This window comes from Portunus trituberculatus, chromosome 38 (genome assembly GCF_017591435.1).
Source record: "Portunus trituberculatus isolate SZX2019 chromosome 38, ASM1759143v1, whole genome shotgun sequence".
Classification (NCBI taxonomy): Eukaryota; Metazoa; Arthropoda; class Malacostraca; order Decapoda; family Portunidae; genus Portunus; species Portunus trituberculatus.
Genome location: NC_059292.1, coordinates 35,814,043 through 35,835,844, shown reverse-complemented (window position 1 = coordinate 35,835,844; position 21,802 = coordinate 35,814,043). Strand labels below are relative to the sequence as shown.

The following is a 21,802-nucleotide window of genomic DNA, read 5'->3' as shown; positions in this document are numbered from 1 at the left end:
GTAGCTTCCCTCAATGCAGAATCCCAGGCCAAAGGCATAACTAATTGAAGGCTGCCGCAAAGTGCCCTCATTATGCAGCTCGTTAGTGCACCGCCCATTAAATACGTGGCTTGGCTTTGGCCTGCTTCTTGTCTCTCATTAAGGAATGACGTACGCGCCGATTGACCGACGGTAAAGCTTCTCAAAAACAATTTAGCGATTCCGATTCTGCTGCTTATTATTGACGGATTCGTTGCCCAAGAAGAAATGATCGCTTTAAACGTGAACCAAAAGGAGCTTCAGTATTGTTGTAACAGTGAAGAAAGAAGGGAGAGAGAGTGACTGAATTCGTGTGATAAATATTACATATGTAAACATCTCTTGTACTTAGTGCTTTATGGTAAGACTTCTTAGGTAAACACTAAAATATACCTAATTCAATGAAAGCTATAAAGATATTTGTTTTCTAGTCACATTTCGATTTAATTTTCTGATGAACATTCTCTTCATATACTGAAAAAAAAAAGAAGTAAATAAAGATTAAGAATCAGCAAAGTAATTACACCACAAGTTAGGAAAATAATCAAATGTCCAAGGATCATCAAAAAAAGCAAGTGGTGAGAACACACTACATTTGTCTTTACACACATACAATTTTGAACATTAAATAAGAAATTCTGTATTCAAATAATTTAGCAAAGCTCTGTCATGGGACTCTTTTCCTTCATTACTTGGCAACTTTCTCTTCCCACCATCAGGCTGCCTTTCCTCTCCTCCACACGCCACTCCCACATCAGTATTACGTCCTTCCATTCACCCAGCACAGTATTGCCTCTCACAACAGAGCGATCTCTGGAACACCTCTGGCAGGAGTGTTCCTGCTTTGCAACATAAGGCAACACTGAACCCTTGGCGAGCTTCACAAGGCGTTTCTCTGAACTTGATGAGGCTGCTTGACTTGCTAACATTCCCTGGGGCACTGGTGTGTGTGTGTGTGTGTGTGTGTGTGTGTGTGTGTGTGTGTGTGTGTGTGTGTGTGTGTGTGTGTGTGTGTGTGTGTGTGTGTGTGTGTGTGTGTGTGTGTGTGTGTGTGTGTGTGTGTGTGTGTGTGTGTGTGTGTGTGTGTTACAGCGAAGGTAAGCAATAAACATTTACGAACAAGATATGTACACGATTCGTACACGAGTTTCCATCATCGCGTGTTTAAATCTTTGATCTTTATTGAGATGAATAAAAAAAAGTACCACTACATTAGGGATGGGTGGATTGGTGGTGAAAAAGAAATTAACAGAAAAAGGTCAGTGAGCAGAACGCAAATGGAACGAGAAACAAGGAAGAGGCTCGAATTTCTTTACTTTATTTACTCTTCTTCGTTGTGTTCTTCAGGGAGAGCAACGGTGACTTGCAAAAGAGCAGAGAACAAGAGATCCAGAGCAAGAGAGGGCGAAACGGAGCGGGACTGACCGACCAGACCAGACCAACAGCGAGCAGAGCAATAAATAGAAACGCCAATTACAGGGAAACCGAATTAAAAGAAAAAGAAAAAGAAAACAAAAGAAAAAAAAACTTAACGGCTGCAGCTATGAAAGAGGAATATTAAGTGGAAACTGACCTTGACCCTGACCTAAACGTGCGTGTGTGTGTGTGTGTGTGTGTGTGTGTGTGTGTGTGTGGTGTGTGTGTGTGTGTGTGTGTGTGTGTGTGTGTGTGTGTGTGTGTGTGTGTATGGAAGAGAGAACGTGTGTTTGTGCAATTTCACTCTCACTTAACATAATGTGCTTAAAATAGAAGAGAATCCCAACAAATCTGCAGAGAGAGAGAGAGAGAGAGAGAGAATTGGAGAAGGGAACATGTGAGCTGATAACACTTGCATCCGTTACTATCTGTTATACCCACACCAGCCCTCCCGTTCCACCCATCAATTCTCCTTTCCCCTCCCTTCACCTTCCGCTCCACACCCTTTCCCATCCCTTCCTCTTGCTTCCTCTTGCCCAGTACCCGTCACACATTTTCTGTTCCTACTGTTGTGGGGCGTGACACTAAACCTATATTTTCTTTCTCCTCTTCCATACCTAACCTGAATGTCTTACCACCACCACCAGATGCCGCATGCACGCCGTTGGCCCACCCACGCCCTACCTCGAGCACTCCACTGGGTACTTACCTGTAAAGCGAGACAAAAACAATACGGCAATTAGTAGAGATCATAGTAGAGTAATAGCACTACTATATTTCACGCGTGTATGCAGGGAAATTATTGTATTCGCCAACACGACCTAATTGATCTAAAAATAAACAATACACCTGTGTCAAAAGGTAATTGCAATTAAGCGACAGGTATATTGACAAAGCCCTATTGTGCGTGAAGTCACTGACACCATGTAAACGTCCAACACGCTTCCTCTACCCATACACACACACACACACACACACACACTCTCTCTCTCTCTCTCTCTCTCTCTCTCTCTCTCTCTCTCTCTGTTACCTAACTACAAACACCCACGCACGCCTACACTCATACAACAAAGGCTGGAGTCACGCATGAAGGCAACGGAGTGATCAAGTGAACTGCGCCCCTGCAAACCTATTGTGAAGTCGCTGGAAAGTTATGGAGAGAGAGAGAGAGAGAGAGAGAGAGAGAGAGAGAGAGAGAGAGAGAGAGAGAGAGAGAGAGAGAGAGAGAGAGAGAGAGAGAGAGAGAGAGAGAGAGAGAGAGAGAGAGAGAGAGAGAGAGAGAGAGAGAGAGAGAGAGAAAGAATGGCATTAGTATTAGGATAAAAAAAAAACTTTATAAACCACAATGAATAAGAATAGACGTAAGATATCATTCAAAATTTCGTTTATGTCCTTTCTTTGCAGAGAGAGAGAGAGAGAGAGAGAGAGAGAGAGAGAGAGAGAGAGACGGCGTGGAGGAGGGGCGCCCGAGGAAGGAAGGAGGAGAGGAAGAGATAAGAAGAGAAAGAGGAAGGGGGTGGGAGGAAGGAGGGAGCAGGTGAGATGAAAGGAAGGAAGGTGGGCGGGTGTCGTGAGGGGAGAGGGACTGGAGGAAGGAAAGGAGGAAATGTGGAACGACAAGGAAGGGAAGGCGAGAAGGAGAGAATGATTGTGAATGTGTGGAAGGAAGGCTGCGTGTGTAATGAATGAAGGAATGAGTGAGTGAATGGAAGAAGAAGAAGAAGAAGAAGAAAAAAAAAAAGAACAAGAACAAGAAGAACAAGAACAAGAAGAAAGAAAAAGAAAAGAACAAGAACAAGAACAAGAACAAAAAGAGCAACAACAATAACAACAACAACAACAACAACAACAACAACAACAACAACAACAACAACAACAACAACAAAAACAGAAGAAAAAAAAGAAAAAGAAGAAAAAAATGAAGAAAAAGAAGGAAAACAACAACAACAACAACGACAACAACAACAACAACAACAACAACAACAACAACAACAACAACAACAACAACAACAACAACAACAACAACAACAAGATGAAAAAAAAGAAAGACTGAAAGAAGAAAGAGAGAAAAGAACTGAAAGAAATGTCAAGTCCACCCACTTCACAAAATAAGCACAATCTCCACCCACCCACATAGTTAACAGTTCTCCCGTCTTTCCCCTTCCGCGCCAATACAAAACTTGCCACGCCGTCTCCTAGTAATGGCTGGGACTGCCTTCACGTGCCACTGATTCTGTAACGTGGCGCCTTCCTGGTGTCGCCCTGGAAGACGCGCCGCCGCTCACTCACACAGTTCACGCTCCATTGACAATTGACGGGCGGCGAAGGCAGAAAGCTTCCCATTCCTAGAAAACGTCTTTACTTCGGCGGGATGTCATGGAAGATGAAAATTCGCATATTCAAGCACATCATCGCGGTTCATTTGATATATTTGTGACTCTGCCTGACTTGACTGAAGCGCCATCACCAGCAGGAGGGATTTATGTTCCGGTGATTGATGTGTTAATTCTCATCGGTAGCCGGCACATCATTCTTTAATCAAAAGCCATTAGGAAACATTTATTTTTGTTGTGCAGTCACTTCTGAACATTATACAGGTTATAATAAAAGATCCAAGCTTTTAATCGTTTCTTATTTGTAGTGTGCTTTTAGTTTTTTGAGCAGTTGAGTAACGCAGTGATAGGGTTCAGAAACATATTTTCTTTACTGCTTATTCCATACGGTTTCTTTTACACTACCTGAAGGATTTTTTCCATGTTTATTTGATCATTAAATTAAGGAATATATATATATATATATATATATATATATATATATATATATATATATATATATATATATATATATTTTTTTTTTTTTTTTTTTTTTTTTTTCCTGAAGAAATATTCCATGTTTATTTCATCAGAGAATGAAGGACTTTTTCAGAAACCTCGTCTCAAATAAGTGTTCGATAGGAAGGCTGCCGATTCCTATGCTGGGTGGTTTACAGCAAGGCATGTATGACTCATCATTACCATCATCACTAGCGTGCACAATGCCACTACATAAAAAAAGCCTATCTATCGCTACAACGCTGTAATTTATTTTTAACTGTAATCTTTTAATTTTCACTTACTTAAATGTCTACTGTGCTTCTTTTCACCAATTAGCTTGGCGTTCTGTCACTTTCATTATACTCTCTTATAATCATATTTTCGTAGATGACGTGTCTACAAGTTTGCTTTATTCCACACTCCAGCATATCCTCTGCTGATCTCTACATGATAATATGAAACACAGTTCTCTTGACTCCAGTTTGGATTTACACTGGTTTTATTTCCAGAACTTTCGATATAGTTCATGTTCTCATCATATCTCACAGCTGGCTAACTTGTCTGATTACATTATTTCCTCCATCGCGATAGCTGGACAGAAATGTTTATATTGTAACAACTCTAGCGTATGGACTGGAATCTTACAAAAAGTCTGTCAAAAAAACTTGTCTAAGGGAAGGGTTCCTATATTAAGGCTGAAGTAGGCACACTCAAAAGACAGAGGACGGCAGCTTCACGACGCCAGACAAGTTTCATACTTTTCTTATCCCCGTATTTGTGTTTCGCCGAGCTCCAGTGCTATATTAATAAAAGTACAAACTTTTCTTTACAACACTTCTGTGAGCCTGTACCGTTAGCTGCCGCGAGTGACAGTGTGGACGGCTTTCTTACTTCCTGTTTTTTTACGCTCGTCACTGAAATAAGAGACGAACAATAACCATTTAGTTTGTTATGAAACCACTTATGTCACTCCCACTTTCTTCATATTCTTTCCCCTACAGAAACGTTCGCTAAGTTTTAGTTGCCGCCACCAATCAATTTCCCCTGTCTTTTTCCTCGCTGCTCTAATTACATTTTCTTCAAGTAGCTTCCCCCGCGGACACCTCCATAGGCTAGGGCTGATTCTCAGCCCGCCCGTCTCACTTTCTTAATTAACGTCCGTACCGTTATATAGCGTCCCTGCCCGTCTGCCTCTACATTGGCTGCTTCAACACGACACACACACACACACACACACACACACACACACACACACACACACAGACCGATACCACCACAGCGCGATCCCCACCATGGTGCGAGCGATAAACCATTAGTCTAGCGAACTAATCTTAAACCTCCCCGCCGTCCCCTCGCCCACACCCACCCCATGTATATTTTCAGTATGTGTGCACTGCTAGCCGAATAAATCGTATATTATTATTGTTATTAATAGTAATAGTAGTATTATCATTATTATTATTATTATTATTATTATTATTATTATTATTATTATTATTATTATTATTATTATTATTATTATTATTATTATTATTATTATTATTATTATTATTATTATTATTATTATTATTATTATTATTATTATTATTATTATTATTATTATTATTATTATTATTACTGTTATTATTATTGTTATTATTATTATTATTATTATCATTACTATTATTATTATTATTATCATTATACATATAAGCAGTACAACTATAAGTCTTATCCAACAACGAGAGGCTAACGTGCGGTAGGAGAGAGGAAGTTCATAGGATATCATGCCACCAGTGCGGTGACATGAGAGGTAAATCACTAGTTAAGATGTGAGAGAAAGGACATGGGAAGGGACATGAATGAGGGAGGTGATTGGGTGGGAGATTAATGGAAAAGGAAGTATTGGAATGAGATATATGGGAAGGTAGAGATGAAAGGGCACTGAGAGGACTGGATATAGGTAGATGAGGTAATGGAATGGGGATATAGAGGTGGGAAGAGAAAAGAGAGGGATGGGATATTAGTGATGGTAGTAAAGGATGTGGGAAAGGAAAGAGATGGGAGGCGATATGAGAAAGGAAAGAGAGAAAAGTTCAGAAAAGTGATTGAAGTGAGTGAAAGGGTATAGACAAATTAAGGCAAACATGTTACGAGGAAAGTATGGAAAGAAAACTGAGGGACCGAAAACGGAGAGAATGAGTATGGGTGAGGAGTGAGTGAGTGGCGGGGACACAGAGCAGGGAAGTGCGGGGTCTGGGGAAGGAACATACCTGCTCCACACCTGCCAATACCTCCCTCATCACGCCTCAAGTTTCGAAAGTTAATATTCAGATTCATGATTCAAATTGATGACTGAATTCAATTTCGAAATAGATTGAATTTTCTCCCTTTACGTTATTGTTCCGCGCAGCGACGTGACATCCCCAGAGAGAAAGGGAGGTAAAAAAGGCAAAATGAGGGGCGAAGATGGGTGATGGGGGAACAGAGTAAGGAAGGACGAGGACTCAGGATGGTAATGGGAAGGGCACATAAGAGACAGTAGATAAGAACAAAAGAACGTAAGAAAATAGGGAAGGTTTAAGAAGCCGTCAGATTTCCACATACACGGTTCATTTCATAATACTGGATATGTCTCAGTTCCCCGATGAGTGAATTAGACATCATTCATGGTCAGAAGTGAGGCAGCGAGCTGTCCGCACCCACGCTCCTTTAAGTAGCCACAAAACACAGCCTTCTTTCTGATCCTTTAAAATTACACGTATTGGTTTTAAAGACTGCATGAAATCGCTTCTTTTTTTTTCTTATCTTTTTATACTTGTTGCTTCTCATTATCCAAAGTAATCATCTATAGCGTTTACACTTTCATGTATAGAAATACGGAAAAAACTCTTATGTACCTTTACCTTTTTATGTCTTCCTTACTTAGGAGTATGTCATATACCTTTCTTTATGAACTTCGATAGAAAGAAACTAATGCAACTAAATTTTACTTATTTTTTTTCCAGTAAAGAGAACAACTGTGAATAAGAGAGTGTGGATGTCACGATTCACGCTCACAGCAAAGCACACCCCTGCCTGCATGTCTGAACAAGAAGGGGACTAAAGCTGCACAGGGAGACTCTTACACTTCACCATTCAATTTGCGTGGAAATAGAATAACCCGGCATCTGGCAGATCGCGCGCCTCCATCTCCTGCATTATCAAATCCGTAAATCTCATAACTCCTTGGCCTTGGTAACACGTATTGGGAGAGCCGGCTGAGGGAGGAAGAGGGAATATGGGACACAAGAAGAGGAAGAAGATAAAGCGAATTTGAGATACATAGTTTAGTAAAAGAGAGAAGAGAAGAGAGAGAGAGAGAGAGAGAGAGAGAGAGAGAGAGAGAGAGAGAGAGAGAGAGAGAGAGAGAGAGAGAGAGAGAGAGAGAGAGAGAGAGAGAGAGAGAGAGAGAGAGAGAGAGAGAGAGAGACGAGAGAGAGAGAGAATAATAAGAATGCATACGAGAAGTTGGAAATAAAAGTGGAATACATATAAATAAGTCATGAAGTTTGAGGAAGCCAGAAGAGGGAGCGCAGATAAAAGGACGATAAAAGCAAGACAAAGAAAACGGAAAGGAGGAAACATGGGAAAAAGAGGAAAGTGACAAGAAGTGAAGGATAAAAATACAAATAATACATGAAAGAGAGACAAGGCAGGGAGCAAAAAGAAAGCATGATAAAGAAAGGGAATACAGAAGCTGGGAAGAGGAATGGGAAAAAAAAAATAGAGAGCAATGTAGAAGACGTCGGAAAATAGAAAATAAAGAAAAATATATATATCAGAAGAAAGAAGAAGAACGAAAAGGGAATAGAGAGAAAGGGTGATAAAGGAGCTGTGGAAGTGAAGAAACGGAAAAATAATGTAAGGCCTAGGTGTGGAAATTTTGGGTGCATGAGGGAAAGGCAGCAAAGGAGTTTCACAATGCTTCAGGGACCTCCTCAAGGGACGTGAAGGGAACAATGGAGCGGAAAAAAAGTGAAGGATATAAGGATCAGAGAGAGAGAGAGAGAGAGAGAGAGAGAGAGAGAGAGAGAGAGAGAGAGAGAGAGAGAGAGAGAGAGAGAGAGAGAGAGAGAGAGAGAGAGAGAGAGAGAGAGAGAGAGAGAGAGAGAGAGAGAGAGAGAGAGAGAGAGAGAGAGAGAGAGAGAGAGAGAGAGAGAGAGAGAGAGAGAGAGAGAGAGAGAGAGAGAGAGAGAGAGAGAGAGAGAGAGAGAGAGAGAGAGAGAGAGAGAGAGAGAGAGAGAGACTGACAACATCCGGCCACAGTTTGCAGACTCATGCATACATTGTATTCATGAATATTCCTCTCTTCTCATCTCTTCTTCTCTCGCTTTGCAATCCTTTCCCTTACTATTTATCTTCCTACGAGTTTGTTCTGCGCTCTTCTCTTTTATTTTTATTTTCCTTTCCCTCACTGTCCTCCTTCATCCCTTAGCACGCCTCCATTCCTTACCGTCATCGGATGCAAGCTCCCTGATTTCCAGCCTCCCTTCCTTCACGTTTTGATGCAATTTTACGACTCTAGTATCCTATTCGGGAATGTTTGCCCTCCCTCCTACGCGGCTGCTGAAGGTCAAGAAGCACTAGTTCCTACAGTCCAGCGGGAAATGCATGCTGCGTCCGTCGTGATGGTGCCGCGTGGAGTCTGTCAAAGCACTAAGGCAAATGAGAGGATTTTCTTCGATTTTTTTTTCCGAGGATGAGCGTGTCTCCGGTCTTGGTCAGTGAAATGCAGTTGAGACGCTAAAAGAGAGAAACTTTTCTCTTAAAGTGACGTTTGGTAACAAAATACTGTGGCGGTGCCTTCTATTGCATGTTAGAAGACAGAGTCACGACTGCTATAAAACTCAAAACACCCAATGGTAAGGAAAATTTCAATCTCATCGCACTCCAGGAGTATGGATCACTGTTTCGGTATCTCATGGGCACATATCTACACTTCACCATATCTCCCACGTCATGTAGTATTGTTCAATAGATCCATATTACTGTACAATGCTTACCTCATACATAATGTAATATAAAATTTCCTTCCAAAGAGATTTTCAAACTTCCACAATATTAAAACCAGATGTTCAGCCCGCGGAGACGGCACCATCAATAACATTCCAAGGAGATGTTTACTTTAAGCTAAAGGAGATGAAAGGATGGACGCCCCGGTGAGTAGACGTCCAATAAGCAGGGAACTACAGCCCAAAGTGAAGCCTCGACCCTTCAGGCAAGTTTTAGCAACAAAAGATTTCAAAGGACCCATATTGAAGGGAAGGAATATTCATAATATTAGCACGTTGACTCACGATGAACAAAGAGGTGACGTGCAGTGACCTGGCGCTCCTGATAACATGGGAGTAAGACTTGACTTGACATCCTTTGGAAACTTCAGCAGTAACAAGGACACCGATATGACGAGTTCCCCTTCCACCTTTACATCTCACCAACGCTTCATCCCGTCTCCTCCATGACACGAGACACCTTCTACCCGGGTCACCGGCGACACTCCTTCTTCACCACCATCGTTTCGTTAAATAACCAGACTATCTCATTCTTAATCAAATAATGTCGTAATAGACATGACTATAATCTTATTTGTTCCATATCCTGCTGACGCTTGTGTAGCAACGCTTTATGTTTTATTTTTCAATCTGAGAATTTCTGAAGAGCCGCGCCCGCCGCCCTTCACTCGCCGCCACTTTAGGTGTCGATAAAACTGAAGACCGGATATGAAGGACGGTGATGGCTGAATCCTTTTTGGCAAAAAACGTATAAAGGAGACCCGGCGTGTGCGACGAAGAGAAGACAGGGAAAGGGAGAAGGAGGGAGGGAGGGAGGGAGGCCGGATATGAGGAGAGGCCCGAGGCGGACAGCCGTATCAGTTGGGAGGTGTCTTGTGGGAAGGCGGTGGAGGGACCTGGAGGCGTGAGTATTGTTGCTGTATAGCGATGCCCGCGATACGCCCGCCAGGAAATGGAGCAGGAGGAGGAGGTGGGCCCGAAGGCTGCGGCCCTTTGTATTGGTGAACTTGAGACGCAAACTGAGACGAGGAGGAGCTGGTGCTACCGCCTCGCACACATATGGTGGTGCTTTTATCTTAGAGAGAGAGAGAGAGAGAGAGAGAGAGAGAGAGAGAGAGAGAGAGAGAGAGAGAGAGAGAGAGAGAGAGAGAGAGAGAGAGAGAGAGAGAGAGAGAGAGAATCACGATAATTTATTAAAGAACAAGTTGAGACCTTTTAGTAGATTCTAAGCAGATGATTCACTTTGGATATTTTAGATGGATATCTCTCTCTCTCTCTCTCTCTCTCTCTCTCTCTCTCTCTCTCTCTCTCTCTCTCTCTCTCTCTCTCTCTCTCTCTCTCTCTCTCTCTCTCTCTCTCTCTCTCTCTCTCTCTCTCTCTCTCTCTCTCTCTCTCTCTCTCTCTCTCTCTCTCTCTCTCTCTCTCTCTCTCTCTCTCTCTCTCTCTCTCTCTCTCTCTCTCTCTCTCTCTCTCTCTCTCTCTCTCTCTCTGTGCTGCACTTACTGGCCTGTGAGAAACGACTGCCTTCTTCAATTTCTCATTGCCTCCCCAAGACTTCACAGCTGAGGCACCCAAGTTTGTTTTAAATCTGAGCGTTGGCCGTTATTATCTGTCGTGCCCACTCCGTTCCTCCTTTCTTCTCACTTGAACTCTCCTTTCCTTCCCTCACTTTCTCTCCGTATCTCTCTTTTCTTCCTTCCTTCCTTCTTTCCTTCCTTCCTTCCTTCTTTCCGTCCCTTTCCTCACGCCTTCCCCGGCCCAGCAGCGCAAAGGGAAGGAAAGTCGGGTCATAGAATCTTCTCTCCCCACAATACTTTCTGCGCCACCTGCCTATTTTCATCACTTTTCCCTTCCTTCACAAAACTTCCCTTACCTTTCTGGGAGTTTTTTCTTCCCCAGCAATTGTTGTGCTCTCTCTGTCTCTCTGTCTCTCTCTCTCTCTCTCTCTCTCTCTCTCTCTCTCTCTCTCTCTCTCTCTCTCTCTCTCTCTCTCTCTCTCTCTCTCTTCTGACAATAGTGGTAGAGCAAACATGTCTCATTTTCGCTTATATTAAAGAATCAGGGACCTTTAATAATTCTAGTCTTTCCTTCTACATATTTTTTTCTTAATAATCTACAAATTTTTAAATGCGTGTTTATAGTGCACTGTTTTAATTTTAGATATTGCTGCAATCCAGTAGTGGCAAAAATAACCTCTCTCTCTCTCTCTCTCTCTCTCTCTCTCTCTCTCTCTCTCTCTCTCTCTCTCTCTCTCTCTCTCTCTCTCTCTCTCTCTCTCTCTCTCTCTCTCTCTCTCTCTCTCTCTTGTTGAGTGCGTTTGTAAACGGTTTTTTTTATTTTCACAGCGCTCTGAATGTTAACAAAAACTGAACACAATACTAAAAGGTCCATAACGCACTGATGACCAACAACAAGAGACGAAATAAGTGACTACAATGTATCTGCATGACGCTGTAAATGTCCTTCAGTTTGGGGGAATTACAAAATAAAACACCAACACCTTTCCGTTCACGTGACTTCGTATAGCACAGGTACATTTGATAACTGCAACGTCAAACAGACCATTTTTAACTTGTATGACACCAATATGACACGTATGAATGGCACGTAAAGAAACACGCGATGAATTCTCTCTCATATAGCATTCTGACACATGCACTTTTAACAACTACGTAAAGCAATGAACCTGTGCACTCGTGTTACGCTGGTAATAATGCATCGATCACAGACAAAAACGAGGATTTTTCTTTAGTATTACCTGACACTGACGCCAGGGAAATAATGGACTTGTATTAGAGAGAGTCGTAACCCGGGAATTTAGAGCAGGGGCAGGAGCAAGGACGGACAGAGCCACCAAAGCCCGAACCCCGACGTAGGAAGTAGATTGGCCAGCTCTTTTACCCGCCGTTTCTAACCTTTCCAGTCATTGCTAAACGATTTCCCATTTAAGGCCGGGTGAATCTAGGAGCGCGAAGTCATCCGAGAAAAATCTGGTCTATAAGCTGAGATCCAACGTGCGACTTTTGCAGTGTATCCAGGCGTGCTATTACATAAACCACCTCGCTACCCGCACTTATACGCTTTACACCGTGAATTACTGCATTGAAATTCTGAGGTTTCATTTTATTGTTTCCTTTTCTGATTGCCAAGTGTCCAGAAGAATGTCCGTCAGTCAGATAAAGAGGAGTTTTTCTTAAGAGATTTATAACAGGATCTCGTCATGAGGAAGTTATAGTTATTGAGAAAACATAAGGTCATTTCTCTAATATTCAGTTGGTTCTAAGCTCTGCAGGTATCAGTAAGAATAATCAATATAACTTAATATAATAGCAACATCTTTTTGCTTAAGATTAAAAAAGAAAGTTGTTACGAGGTAGTCTTAAATACACAGTATGAATTACAGATAACGCGTGGAAATTAAGTTATTTGCTTACATTTTCACAATTATTATAAATAGATGAACCAAACGAAACACGGAAAAAAAGGATCTGAAAATATTCCATGTTCATTATTAAAATTTTTGTTTTCCTTCATCAAATTTCTTCACAATTTCAACCATCTTTTAACATTCAATACAACTCATGTCAAGTTTCTTCGTTAAGGACGGACCCAGTCAGCAACAACAGGAATCTTTTAGTACCTGTACATTACGCCATCCCTTCCATTCATTCTGTAGCTTCGTTTTCTTTAAATTCATAGATAGTATTGTTAAATAAAATACTACCGCTCAAATCAAAATATTTTTTCATTGCGTAACATCCTTTGTAAATTTGTGTAGGTGATTATCCTTTCTGTTGCATTTTTTTTTTTTCCTTAATTCTTTAAAGTGTGAAAGAGCCTGAAAGTGAAAATGGAAAGGAAAAAAAATGTCTGTGAAAATAACGTATAAGAACAATTTCCAACAGAACGGTATTGTACCTCTGGCGCTGGAAAACCATGAATACTTAATGACTTCTTAGTACAACTGGCTTCCATTACTGAGGCACCTCCAGCGTGTGTGTGTGATTACCGGGCTACAGAAAGAGAAGGTTGGTGTGACGCAGGCATAACCTACAGTCCTAAAATAACTCTTTGTCAATATTAAAAGAAAATAATACAAAAAAGAACACAGAAAAGGAGATTAAATGTATATATTTTGTGTTACTATATTGTTTAAAAGACTGTACTACAAAAATGTCCAAAAGATTGCACGTGGTAATGAAAAAGTAGCAAAGATTAAGGACATCAAGCCACTGACCTACCCGTGACCTGCGAAGAAAGGCAGCACACATTCCCCTCACCCCTCACGCAGCTCTCCCTCCCTATACACCCGTCACCGCTAGCCACTCGTCCAGCTCCCTCTCCACACACATCTCCCTTACCCCCTTTACAGGACTCTTCTCCCCACACACATTGGACATCTCTCATCCCTCACCCCTCGTCCAGCTACTCCTCCCCATACACACTTCTCACCCTTCGCTAAGCTCCTCCTCCCCTCACACACTCGACACAAACGAGAAAAATATGAGTCCCCTTTTATAAAGTGAGTTTTATACTGTCCCCTCTCCTCTCCTCTCCTCTCCTCTCTCTCTCTCTCTCTCTCTCTCTCTCTCTCTCTCTCTCTCTCTCTCTCTCTCTCTCTCTCTCTCCAGTGAATTTGTTAGTTTCAATTTTATATTTGAATCTTTTACTTCATACCTTTCAAACGATAGGTTGAAATAAATGGAAAAAATAAAAGTGAAATATAAAACTCATCAGTATTTTTGTCAGCTTGCGGAAAACCCGTAAATACAGACCCATATTTCCGCGCCGTAACATGTATGCTATGCTCACTGTTTTACACTTAATTTGCACCCGTAACAACATTTTTATTCATAGTTGTGTTAAAAAGATCTTTGTTTGTTCTACTTTTTTTTTCTTTTAACCATGACTGGACAGCTCTCCTCTCAGCGGTCACACTGAATATATCGTGCATTTGTAATTACATTCAACGGGAAAAAAATATGTACGTATCAAAGCGTCCTTGCTGAAACCCGGATATAAACATAAGTATCTGCATTCATTACGTTAATTTCCACTCATTTTACACATGACTTTCCAAACTTCTGGTGGCGGTGGTGGTGATAATGGTGGTGGTGGTGGTGGTGGTGGTGGTGGTGGTGCCGTCGCCTACTAATTCCCTCTTTCAAGTGTCTCTCGCCCTCACGTTATAATCAACGGTTGTGTTTGCTCTCGTCCCTATGAATCTTCCCGCTCGCACACAGCTCAGCATTCCTAAACGTTTCGGCGCTTCATTGTTACTACATTTCAACAGATTCTATTGGAAGTTGTTGGAAATTTCAAGGGATCTTTTGTTGAGATTTACTGCGAATGTTTACTGTGGATCATCAATCGCCACAAGGGAAGACGTCAAAGAGCACCACCGGCTTCGTCATCTTTGTCAGCTGAGAAAATAGTTGTAGCTTTCATGAAAGGTAATAGAGTTTAAGAACGCGAGTCAATGCCACACACACACACACACACACACACACACACACACACACACACATACACATACACGTGAAAGCGCGTTTACACTTTTTACGTATCCTCAAATATGAACGCGCCATTATGCGTGTTGTCTTTATGCAATCAAATATCTCTCCAAAAGAACAAAGCATATTTACACAGCGAGGAATGCTGAATAATCATACTTTGCTTTATATTCTTGTCTTTTTTTCTGTTTTTTATCTACATTTCTACATCCCATGCATCACAAACACGAATCATGCATATATTTCTCCAATGATTATTCTTTGTATTATAAAAAGGGCAAAATGTACGAATGGATATTTTTTTAGTTATTTTTGCAACTGTGTGTTCGCAGTTCAGTCCAGATGCAGGAACAAAGGCAGTGTTGTAAATCATTTGAGTATTACATTCTCTCTCTCTCTCTCTCTCTCTCTCTCTCTCTCTCTCTCTCTCTCTCTCTCTCTCTCTCTCTCTCTCTCTCTCTCTCTCTCTCTCTCTCTCTCTCTCTCTCTCTCTCTCTCTCTCTCTCTCTCTCTCGCCCCGGAAATTGCCTGTTTGTCACCATCACACCAACACCCGCCGTGATCCCAAACTGTCACTGCTAATCACCTGCAGGTCCTGATTCCGCGCTAGCCATGTTCACACTAAGGCTTGTCCCGTTAATGCGCAACCCACCACTCCACTCCCCTACCCTCATTTCCCCTCCCCTTCCATCCTCTAACTCTCTGGACACCTACATAGATCCCTGCACTGATTAAAACGACACTCATTCTCTGACTATTCCCTTTCCTCTTCCTCTATCTCCTCCTCCTCCTCCTCCTCCTCCTCCTCCTTTTCTTTCTCCTTCAGGTCGTTCTTCTGCTCCTCCTTCTCGTTCTCCTTTCCTTTATTAGCTTCTCTCCTGACTCTTTGCCGCTCTTGTCTCTTGATTTTTATTTTTCTCTCTTGATTCCGCTTTTCTCCTTCGTTACGGGTGTATCTCTCTCTCTCTCTCTCTCTCTCTCTCTCTCTCTCTCTCTCTCTCTCTCTCTCTCTCTCTCTCTCTCTCTCTCTCTCTCTCTCTCTCTCTCTCTCTCTCTCTCTCTCTCTCTCTCTCTCTCTCTCTCTCTCTCTCTCTCTCTCTCTCTCTCTCTCTCTCTCTCTCTCTCTCTCTCTCTCTCTCTCTCTCTCTCTCTCTCTCTCTCTCTCTCTCTCTCTCTCTCTCTCTCTCTCTCTCTCTCTTGTATGTCTTCCTGTTCTTCGTCAGCCTCATTTTTTTCTTGTTTTGTCTTTATCTTCATTTATTTGTTCTTTTTCAGTCTCATTTTAGTCTTATTTTGTTTTTATCTGTATCTTCTTCTTCTTATTATTATTATTATTATTATCATTACTATTATTATTATTATTATTATTATTATTATTATTATTATTATTATTATTATTATTATTATTATTATCATTATCACTATTCCTTCTTTTTATTTTTGTCTTTCTATCGTTTTTTACCTTATCTAGTTCTTTTTTTTTTTTTTTTTGTCTCTGAATTTTCTTTATCAATATTCGATGTCTGTACAAATATTATTTCATTTTTCTTTTGTGAGTATGTAATAATGATGATGGGGGGAGGAGGAGGAAGAGGAGGAGGAGGAGGAGGAGGAGGAAAAGAATGTTAATGTTCTGGTTGTGTGTGTGTGAGAGAGAGAGAGAGAGAGAGAGAGAGAGAGAGAGAGAGAGAGAGAGAGAGAGAGAGAGAGAGAGAGAGAGAGAGAGAGAGAGAGAGAGAGAGAGAGAGAGAGAGAGAGAGAGAGAGAGAGAGCAACATCTGAAATGTGAATTACTATTAGGGTGACGAGTGTACAAAACGTAACACCATGTAAATCAAAAGTGTGTCCGGAAAAACATTAGGGAACATTTAGACAAACACGACTTGATAAATCACACACAGCATGGATTTACGAAGGGGAAGTCGTGTCCTACAAAATTGCTGAGCTTTTATAGTAAGATTTATGAGGCGGCAGATGAAGATGATAATTATGACATTCTATACTTAGATTTCAGTAAAGCCTTTGACAAGGTACCTCACCAGAGGCTCTTAAAAAAGGTTAAAGCACATGGTATAGAGGATAGAATATTAGGCTGGATTAAAGCGTGGTTAGACGACAGGAGACAAAGGGTAGTAATTAATGGATCAAAGCCACAGAGTGGGATATATATATATATATATATTTTATATATTATATATATATATATATATATCAACGACTTGGATAGTGGAATTAATAGTGATATCAGTAAATTTGCGGACGACACAAAGATAGGTAGATTAATTAGGTCCGATTCGGATGCCAAGGCTTTGCAGGCTGACTTGGATAGGATGAAAGAATGGACAGATAGATGGCTAATGCAGTTCAATATTAACAAGTGCAGGGTACTGAGCGTAGGTAGAGATAATCCAAGCAATAGGTACACAATAGATAACGTGGCACTAGGAAGTTCCAAGTATGAGAAAGATTTAGGAGTCATAGTTAGCTCTGATCTCGGTACAAGGAAGCAATGTATTGAGGCCAGAAATAAGGCGAATAGAGTATTAGGGTTAATTTTTAGAAGTGTTAAAAGCAGGAGTCCTGAGGTAATACTAAAATTATACTTGGCGCTGGTCAGGCCACATCTTGACTATGCGGTACAATTCTGGTCCCCACATTACAGGAAGGACATAGCTCTGTTGGAGTCAGTGCAAAGGAGGATGACTAAAAAGATACAGGGAATGAGGGATATATCCTATGAAGAGAGACTGAAAAAACTTAATCTACATAAGGGTTTTAACAGAGGGGACATGAATGTAGTTCTTAGGATCAGTAGCGGGGACAGAACCAGAAATAATGGGTTTAAACTTGAAAATTTCAGGTTGATGAGTGGAACGGTCTCAGTGGTCATGTAGTCAGAGCTGAGTCAATAGGGAGCTTTAAAAGAAGGTTAGATAAATTCATGGATTGGGAAGATAGATGGAAATAGGTAGATTAAGCACACTGGGACTGCCTCGTATAAGCCTGGCGGCCTCTTGCAGCTCTCCTCTTTTCTTATGTTCTTATAACACTAACATTTATGGAAGTGTTAAAAAAATAGGAATCTTGATGTGAAAATATACTCTTCTTTTTATTTATTGCCTTTCCCTCTTCCTGTATTCATTTCCCAAAGTGATCATGGACTTCAGCACTTAAGATTCTGGCAATTTTCTTTATATATCAATCCATATTTATTCACAATTCTATTTTTTGGTCTAATATTTGTTCTTTGCTTTAATAATATCAAGGACAATTCTATTGTAATTCTATTGCAATAATATTTTATAATAATATTTTATAATATTTTATGATAATATTTTGAGGTAAACACACAAGCATATATCTAATCAACTGTGTGTGTACGCGAGTGTGTGTATAGGTGGAGTGTATAGCAGTATCAGTGTGCAGGAGGAAGGGGTTGTTTGAGTCTCTTACCTCTACCCCACCAGGTGTTCGGCTTCACCTCATTCGTTGTATCCAATTAAGCGTGGCCGGTTCGACAGCGGGTGGGCGCGTTTGTGGTTCTATTTTTAAGGCCAAACATTTTTATCTCGCATATTTCCATCCACATGACAGGTGAAAATCGGCAGCCAGAGGTCACCAGGCTAACGCTGAAAAATGTACACCTGTTGCTCCGAGCTGGTTCGATCTCTCTCTCTCTCTCTCTCTCTCTCTCTCTCTTTTGTCTGCATTGAATGGAAGAGGAGGGAAGGGTTGGGGGAAAGGAAAGGGTGGGGGGGGAGATCTGAGGGTGCCGCGGAGGATCATGCAGGAAGTGGTGGAGTTGGGTGATATGAGTTGATATGAGTTGGGGTAGTTTGTGGTGGAGTGGTGTGGGTTACCGTGATATGGGATGCAAGTAAGGACACACACACACACACACACACACACACACACACACACACACACACACACACAGGTAGGTAGGCAGGTCATGTGGTGATAATCAACACAGAGACACGCCAATCTACTATTAATGTTCTGTATAACTCAGCACAGCAAGCGGCAACCATGTGTTGGATTCACCATGCAGCAGGCCCCGGAAAACGAGAGGACACCACACTTAACCTCAGCATTACAAAGAGACACAGCATTAGTAAGTAACACAGCAAAGGCACTTTTTGGCAGGTTCAGTATTCACCTGCCTTACTGCTGCCTCGTTTCATTATGAGTTCCTCTTGTACTTTCGGCAAAAAACCTTTTTTATCTTCCACATGGTACACACGGGACGCTTTGCTCCGCCAAAGGGAGCAAAGCTGAATTACTGTTCAGCATAAGAAAGCGTCCCTGGCTTCAGTGGTGACTATAAAGACTAAACCCATCACGCAGCATCGCAAGGCTTCACAGCAGCACCACCATATTCACCTACTTGTATGAGGAGACTGAATATTCATATAGGGAGGCAGTTCTCGTCTGAAAGCGTCTATTTACACATCGGTCTGAAAGACTCCAATATTTGTTGATCTTTCTAGCATGTAAAGACAGAAAGTTGACTACTGTGAACCCTGCCACACAACCAGTGAAACTTAACGCTAAACAAACAAGATGTCACCACAGGTGTGGCGTCACCGAAAGAACTTCAGTACAACTTACCGTTCGATTGGCGGCCTGTTCGAGTGAGCATGACAAAGGAAAGATGCATGAAGCATGAGTGTGAACACCGCTCACCGGGTCACGGTGCCTAGTACGTACTCTACGGGCGAGGGGCATGCCGCCGGGCCCGACAACCACAACACCCGCACCCGGACAGACAATCTCCAGTGCCTGGTCTGGCCTGACCTCTGGCACCTGGTGCACCAACACACTGAGGACTCACACACCAGGCACTCAGTGAACAAATGTGTGGCCGCCTCATGCGTCTAGCCTAATGCTATTTACTATCTGGTTTTACGCTGTCGGATATTGTGTTTCTCTCTCTCTCTCTCTCTCTCTCTCTCTCTCTCTCTCTCTCTCTCTCTCTCTCTCTCTCGTAATTTTTTTTTCTGACGGTATAGTTTAATGTAAAAAAAATTAGAATTAGCAGGTAAAAAATCATTAATATTGTCTAATTGAGCTTCATTCGAGTTTCAGCACCTGCTCAGCATGTGTTAATTGTACTGGTCGTTATGGACACGATAGGAGTGTGCAGCAATCTTCTTTCTGTCCGTCCTCTCTGCGCTCCACACTGAACAACTTTTTGGAACACGTCAGCAGGACGCTCTGCCGCACATCATCTTGGCGCTACTAAAAACTTAGTGCGAACAAGGTATTTGCACGGGCACAGACATTCACACAAGGGGGGCTACTTTCGCAAACATATCTCAGATTCCAGACTGCCATTTTGTGAGGTTCTTGGAAAATGTATATAAAAAAGAAGAGTTGCATAAGTGTTTATCTATGCAAGATCGACAGCGTAAAACGAATGTTTTTTTTTTCTTTTTCTTTAAACTTTGGACTTCATACAGTGTGATTCACTAATCACTACAAGGCCTCGGTAGGAGAGGATCAGCGACCCAGCTCCTGGAGGCCGCTGCCCGGGGCGGGAGTGAGGCATATTATGCTTTGGAAATTTAGATCTTCATTCTCAGTAATTCACAAGGCATTTTAAAAAAGCAGTTTAATGTTGAAAAAACTATATATGTATATAAAGATGGCTTAATTGAAATTGTGTAGACAAGTACTATATAAACGCTGACAAACTCTAGTCTTAGCAAAACAATATTTTCTAATACTATTCAAATTCTATTAAGCCATCGAAGATTAATTATTGTATGAGTTGTCCTGTTAACCCTTTGATATTTCTATCATGAATGCACTCTTATCATAGTGTACTACTCTAGCAATACATTGGACACAACAAGAGTCTGGATGCAATCATCCGTGGCCTGCCAAAGTCTCACACTCCTGCCGCGCGTCACGCAACAACCGAGGAAACAATCCTGCAAACCATTTACATCAACTTTCAACTCGACCGTCTGCTCGCAACATTTTTATATTCTTTCTAATAATTTTAGTGAAAATCTAAAAAAAAGATATTCCGTGGGTGAGACCATCAAACAGGTGGTCATGGTCTGCGACCCACCTAACAGATCTGATGCCTCACATGACCACTCGAGGCCAATGAGAGAGTTAATACACCAGAGAGCCATAGAGCTCTTTTTATATATAATGCTTTTTTTTCTTATTTCAGCTTTTACAAGTATTAAATATTCGTTGAAGCAAGAATTATAACACACAAAATCCTCCGAAGTGAGTTGGTCTGTGCTATTGGGAAGCTTCACGTGACTGGAGCGTGGCGAGACTTTAGCAAGTGTGGCACTCATTGGGTGGGTGGGAGGGTGGGACATGGACGGTGGAAGACGAACACATACAGCTAACAAAGACACACTCACGCACATACACGGAAAGGCAAGACAGTCAGTAATATAGTGTAAGGTCAACAAAAAATATGTAACTTTATGGACTATACATAAGATGGATTTATAATCGAAGGGAGATGGTGCAAAGTAGTAGTGTTACTCTGTGCAACATAGAGGAGGCGAAGACTGGGAGGCAGCGACACTTAGATGGCACAAACGAAGTACTCACTAGTCTGTGTGTGTGTGTGTGTGTGTGTGTGTGTGTGTGTGTGTGTGTGTGTGTGTGTGTGTGTGTGTGTGTGTGTGTGTGTGTGTGTGTGTGTGTGTGTGTGTGTGTGTGTGTGTGTGTGTGTGTGTGTGTGTGTGTGTGTGTCAATGGACGGGAAAGTAGGGTGGTAGCAGGTATTGAGCTGAAGAGAAGGAAGAAAAAGAATTGTTTGACACGAGAAAAATGGCGCATTTGGCTGCACTAAGAGGGAAAAACTTAAGCTTATCATCCCTTTCATCCGCTTACTCTCTCTTTCTCTCTCTCTCTCTCTCTCTCTCTCTCTCTCTCTCTCTCTCTCTCTCTCTCTCTCTCTCTCTCTCTCTCTCTCTCTCTCTCTCTCTCTCTCTCTCTCTCTCTCTCTCTCTCTCTCTCTCTCTCTCTGTTT

The 21,802-nt window shown here is 41.7% G+C and overlaps 1 protein-coding gene across 8 annotated transcripts in view; it reads right to left on the bottom strand.

Moving 5' to 3' along the window:
• Positions 1 to 21,802, bottom strand: part of LOC123514788 (atrial natriuretic peptide receptor 1-like) — a 491,631-nt gene that overhangs the window by 199,631 nt on the left and 270,198 nt on the right. For 6 of the 8 annotated variants that reach the window (XM_045272955.1, XM_045272962.1, XM_045272958.1 and 3 more), the window contains one exon: positions 19,405 to 19,419. The exons of the other annotated variants lie outside the window; for them this stretch is intronic. In XM_045272955.1, coding sequence (XP_045128890.1) covers positions 19,405 to 19,419 — 15 coding nt within the window. The remainder of the gene's footprint in view (positions 1 to 19,404; positions 19,420 to 21,802) is intronic. 8 annotated transcript variants of the gene reach the window in all.